Source organism: Epinephelus fuscoguttatus, linkage group LG16 (assembly GCF_011397635.1).
Source record: "Epinephelus fuscoguttatus linkage group LG16, E.fuscoguttatus.final_Chr_v1".
Classification (NCBI taxonomy): Eukaryota; Metazoa; Chordata; class Actinopteri; order Perciformes; family Serranidae; genus Epinephelus; species Epinephelus fuscoguttatus.
In genome coordinates, this window is record NC_064767.1 from 30411071 (window position 1) to 30417313 (window position 6243).

Sequence of the window (6243 nt, forward strand, 5' to 3'; positions counted from 1 at the left end):
AGTAAATGTCTTATAACAGAGAACATCCTGCGGTGTATGAAGGCTGAATAATTCAGCAGCTAAAAGACAGTTTAATCTGTTTTGCCCTCTCAGTTACTTCCATGCTGAGCACATTGTTGTCACTATTGATTAACATCTCATCCAATAATGTGCCTCTGTTGAGGAAATCAATTAATTGCATGTCAATGATAAATTCTGTCGCCAACTGTTTGCAGCTTGTGACTGAATTAATGAGGACCATAATTGCAGTGTCACTGATGGTCTCCGCCTCGTTACCATTACGCACTTTTGACTCTGCCATCTATTCAATTTTTAACACGCCAACTGTCAGAAAGCGTTTATTAAGAATGCAAACATTCAACATGGCATTTGAATCATTATGACCATCTGTAACAGAGTTTGGCACCTCCTCTACTGGTCTTCTCTACCAACCCAGCAAGCCTGCAACACCTATTACATGTGTATATAAATGTTCTGGGCTGTCTAGGTTAATATGATGTATATTAGCAGTTGGACGGTACAGTTAATGCACTGCTGTAGATGTCTTATACTTAATGCAGATAGAGTTTGGGTCCAGCTATGGCCATTCATGCTTCAGTGGCTGTGAACAGAGTGATTACACGCAGCCATTACCACACAATAGAGTTTAATTTCTGCTCCCCCTCTGAAGCCGTGGCAGGATCTGGCACACAGGCTTCCTTAATTTGCTGTGGCTTGTGCCACCATTCAAACTTTTTCAAAACTGTAACAATCCCTTGTTAGTGGCTGACGATTGCCATTTAAATCTGTAGCGCTGTGGCTTCAACAACAGCCAGTTGCAGATCATTTAGCATCCTGGTTTGTGAAGACTTACACTCGCCTGTCCTGGAGCAGAATCAAATCAGTTTAATACTTTAAAACTCCAAAGAGAGGATTCACCAATAAAATGGTTAAATAATTGTACAACCCTCCCCAACATGAGTCTATTTTAAATGTTTATTTTTTTGTTCCCCACTGACGTAAAAGTGTCTTATCTCAGAGCCCAGGAGCCCAGGACAAAAGGATGGTTTATTCCCCAGGGTGCGGAGCGAGGCCGAGCAGCAGACGTGACCTGCCATTACTCCTGCTGAGAACATGACACACACAACACAAAGGATGTGCCGTAAATTAGTTGTTCTCCTCGACAACCCTTGTTTTGGCACCACACAAAGGAAACAAAGTGAGATTATGAGGGCTAAAATACCAGAGCTTTCTAATAATAGCAACAAGTTTTTTTATAGAAATGAGAAAATGATGCATATGCAGTAAAATGTGTGAATGGATTATTAGAATTTTAGGGTTATATTTTGACGATATAAATGTTTTTGAGGATGCAAAAGTAAAATTGTTAGTAAGGAACAAACTTTTTTATTGCAATATTTTTAAAATCCCACATTTCACTCTTATAATCAGCTCAAGATGAAAAATAAAGAACAGGAGAAAGGTTTTTTCATACAAAATAGGTTTTATTTTCTATTAAAAAAGTATAGTTCAACAAAATAGAGGTCTGCATGTGAAAAATAACATCTATTTTTCAACTCAACACTTTGACAAAATATTTCATATCGATTTTACCTAAGACAACAATGATTTTCTCAGAATCCATTGAACATTGCACAACATTTTAGGGCCGGGTCAACATAACTGATAACAAAATACACCTGTATCGTCAGTACATGATAACAAAATACACCTGTATCGTCAGTACAATCTAGTGGTCATTGTAACGACTCTACATTTCTGTCATTGCTATACTTTGAACAAAAAGATGCTCAACAATGCTGGGTGACTAGCAAAAATAAAAAAAAGACTTCACACTGAAATAGAAGCCTTTCTGATTGTCATACACAAACTAAATAAATATAAAAGAAAATAATGCAATACAAATGTATTTACTGTCTCCTGGATTGTAGGAGGAATATTCACATTGTCACTCACATCCAACAACATGACTGATTATCTACCAAATGGCAGCAGTTTAGGCGTGGACCTGATGGCCATCGAACTGATAGGAGAAGGAAGAGTGGATGTAGTCCTGTTCAGTGGGAGAGTCGTACCTCATGAGGCAGGGGTAGTTCTCAGGCTGCACGCAGTCAAATTGCAGGTCCAGCCACTGCCTGTGAGGAGCAGTGTGTCTCCTGGCGTCTGTCAGGATCCGGTTGAGGGCCATGATGTAGCTGAGGGCCATCTGCAGGGTTTCATACTTGGACAGTTTCTTGTCCTGGCCCCACTGGGGGACCACTTTACGTAATCGATCAAAGGCTGTGTTCAAGCCCTGCATCCTCTTCCTCTCTCTGGCATTTGCAGCCATCCGTCGCCTCGTGGCAGTCTCATATTTCTCCGGGCTCTTGGAGTCTGGTTCCGAGGACTCGGATCCCGAGTCAGTGCAGCTGGGTCGCCGAGACTTCATGATTGTTGGTGGAAGAATCAAACCGCTGTATGTCCTCAGGTCAGAAAGACTCAGCTCCGAGTCAACAGATTGATCAGGTTTCCAGTTTCAGCTTCAGGGTTTCTCAAAGGTCTCCTCGGTGTCACAGCCTGGCTGTGTGTCCTTTGTGTCTGATATTTGTAACTCCAGATAGTGGACAGAGAAGAGTCCAAGGTGTCTGTGATCCTGGAGACAGTGAGGGTGCAGCTTTTATAAGATGGAGCAGATGAACAGGTGGCAGCAGGTGGAGTCCATGCCCCCCCCTTCCATCCTCAATATTGCATATAGAGAAACACACCCATGACTCATAAACACCCACTCTCAACACACACACACACACACACACACACACACACACACACACACACACACACAGACGTATATATGCACACTCAGCACACACACACACACTCACACACAAACAAAACCTTAATGAAATTCCAATTATCTTGGGCTGGGCGATCTGGCCGTGGCTTCACTCAGAGCCATGTGTCACAAACACCAAAAGTCCACCATCTGGTAGCACAACTCACCACAGCTGATGGTGCAAACAAACTTTTAAAGTTTCTGGATATGTCCCAAATCACCAAAAACCCAGCAATTAACATTTAAGGATTACATTCTTAATTAAGATTTGATCAAACAGAATATTGACATATGCTGTCAGGTATTAGTAAATTAAAAAAACTACACAAATGTTCCTGATTTTTTTTAAATTTTATTTTAAATTCACTATACTCAAATTTTACTCATGAAAACAAGGAGTATGTTACCGCATTGTACGATAATAAATAGTGTCCTATTTCTTAATCAGTATTTTACTAGTTAATACTTTTTTGCTTCTAAAATGTAACTTTTTTGTATGAAAGTTTTAATACATTTGTGACTTGGTTATAGTTATATTAAGATGCCATGTTTCAGAGATAAATCTGAAGGCATCACAATTTAGTATTTAATTTATTTCTGAGTTAGATATGAAATCTTCGGGATTACCTGGGCTTTCAATCCATTAGGTTATGTTAAATTACATAAACCCTTCAAGAAATGCCCTTTCACTTCTCATGTAACTGGTCTCCATGTGATAATAACCATAATCTGAGATTAGCCTGAGGCAACAGAAGTGGAAGTGTGGCCTGTAACCTGAGGGATTTGAGTAGCACATCAGGGGATTATGGCTCTCAAACAATATGGGCCAAGATGGTTCACAGATTACTGTGCCATCTCAGTTTTTGGGGAGCAGTTTGCGAGCAGGTGAAATATGAAATTCTCCTTTATATATCAGAAGTACATTAGTGTGACAGGTTGTTTATCAGTGCCGTGTCTGGTCCTAATGAATCACAGTATGTGGGATGCATTAATGTTCCTTATGTACCCGGGACCACATGTGAAATAAATAATTGATCTGTGTGGTGGTCCGAGAAAAATGAGACAGACAGAATAATTTGTCTGTCTGTCCTCCCCATCTGCTGACATTGAATTGTGTAATTCAGGAGGATGGATGTGAGCAGGGTCCTCCTTTACAAACACACACTCAAACACACTGTTGACTGTTGACACACAATCAAAATTAAGATAATATGTGGCAGTTTTGCACTGTGAAGAGTCATCATAATGAGTACTTTTGATACTTACACACATTTTGAGTAATACTTATGCACTTGTAACTCAATACAATGTAAGAGCAAGACATAAACTTGTAGTTGAGTACACTTACACTACAGTAATGGTACTTTTACTTAGCAAAGGATCTGAATGTTGCTTTATATTCTGGTGTCATCCTTTGTCAGCTCCTGTGGACTGTCAAACTCAAAGCTTGGGTGTAGAGGCAGGTTATGAATGATTAATCGCTGTCAGAGGCCGAGAATAATGCCCGTCTCTGGTATTGGGTCATAAACACAAGCTGATGCTGTCTGGTCATTTTGGGATGGACTGGTTAGCTGTGCAATTAGGCATATAATCCCATCTACCAGTTGGTTCATTGATTACAGATTGATGTAGTTTGCCAGCTGCTGCTTGTCTTGTCTGAGGGCCTCGTCTGAGACGTGGCCCCTTCCTTCCGTGTCTTCCGCAGAATCTCACATGATTGGCTTGTCTGAGCACCGGTGGCTGAGCCATGCTCTCTGTCAAAAGCCATATGTCACAACCGAGGAGTGACCCGTCTGCTCGGTATGAAACGTGTACCCTTATAAATCCAGCTCTCCTTATGGAGATATGGAGATTAGGGCACAAAGCTTATGTTTCAGTGGAGGAGAAAGTGTAAGAACAGATTCTCCCTGCATGTGTGTGTTGACTTGATAAATCTCATTATTATCACAGGATTAATTTACAGGAGCAGTGTGAATAAGCTCATGCTTCATTTTAATGAGATTACAAGTAAGCCACTACTTTTGCTTCCTGATGTGTGGACTTTTACTGCTGGTTTTGTAACAAACTAAAATCATTGCTGCTCTTATGGTGTCATTACAGCAGTATTAAAAATGAGTATGCTTAGAAAATGTAAACCAGAATTTGAAACATCATGGTAATATTTAGTACAAGTGAGCCATGAGTGTAATAAATTAAATAAATAACAAAAAATCCAAACCATTGGATTTTAAAAACAAAACTCATTCAAATCCCACAGATATTTACAACACATACAGCACCCAGTTAACAAGTAGGCCTAGCAGCTGGTGAGATGAGGCTCCGAGTATAATTAGGTCACGTAAGGTGAATGTAATTTTATGCCTATTTGAACTCTCTTCCCCTCTAATTGGACTGATTAGCAATGCTTAATTGGCTTCTGAGCTTTCCCATTTGCTTTGAATCTGGCATCAGTTTAAGCTAATAGGGCTCTGATTACAGCGTAGTCAAAACAAGCTCTCAGTAATGACAGCAGAAATTTAGATTTTAACCCACATTCATGTCAGACGCAACTACCCATTACCCACTTTTAATACATTCTGCATTAAATTCTCATAAAGAGATGAAGTGAGACACACTACATAGAACTGTCACAATAACTATTTTTGTTGGATGATATATTTTACCCAAAATAAGTGCAATAAACAAGATTATTATCATTCTGTGGCCATTATATGCCACTAATATAATGATAATAGCATAATAATGCAAGTGCACCCTTTCAGAGAGCAATGGACTTTTAATTCATAAGAATATTTAGACATTTGAATTGGAATTAATGAATAAATTAATGAATGTTTGTGGGGCGGCACGGTGGTGTGGTGGTTAGCACTCTCGCCTCACAGCAAGCGGGTTGCCGGTTCGATCCCGGGCGTGGGAGTTTGCATGTTCTCCCCATGTCAGTGGGTTCTCTCCAGGCACTCCGGCTTCCTCCCACAGTCTAAAGACATGCAGATTGGGGACTAGGTTAATTGATAACTGAATGGTTGTTTGTCTCTATGTGTCAGCCCTGCGATAGTCTGGCGACCTGTCCAGGGTGTACCCTGCCTCTCGCCCGATGTCAGCTGGGATAGGCTCCAGCCCCCCCGCGACCCTCAAGAGGATGAAGCAGTTAGAAGATGAATGAATGAATGTTTGTGTGTGGAGGAGCTGCCTGAGCCCTGCCCATGGTGAAACTCTGACACAGTGTGTAGATAAGAGATATATTTATTTTATTTTTCTTAGGCACTGTGTCCAAGTCTTATAATGGTAGAGAAAACCCTGTTCTTTATTCTGGCATCCTAAAAATGTTGTTGACATTCTTCAATAAGCTACCACGCATGTAAACATAACGGGAAATATTGTAAACAAAACGGGATATATTGACATGACCTTGATCATTTTTACCGACCTCG

At 40.4% G+C, this 6243-nt stretch overlaps 1 protein-coding gene across 1 annotated transcript; it reads right to left on the reverse strand.

The window, feature by feature from the left end:
* Window positions 1–1529: 1529 nt before the first annotated feature.
* atoh7 (atonal bHLH transcription factor 7) lies at window positions 1530–2748 on the reverse strand. The gene has a single exon (XM_049600590.1). It carries the CDS (start codon window positions 2426–2428, stop codon window positions 1997–1999), a length of 432 nt encoding a protein of 143 aa, XP_049456547.1. The 5' UTR covers window positions 2429–2748; the 3' UTR covers window positions 1530–1996.
* Between the last annotated feature and the right edge of the window lie 3495 nt (window positions 2749–6243).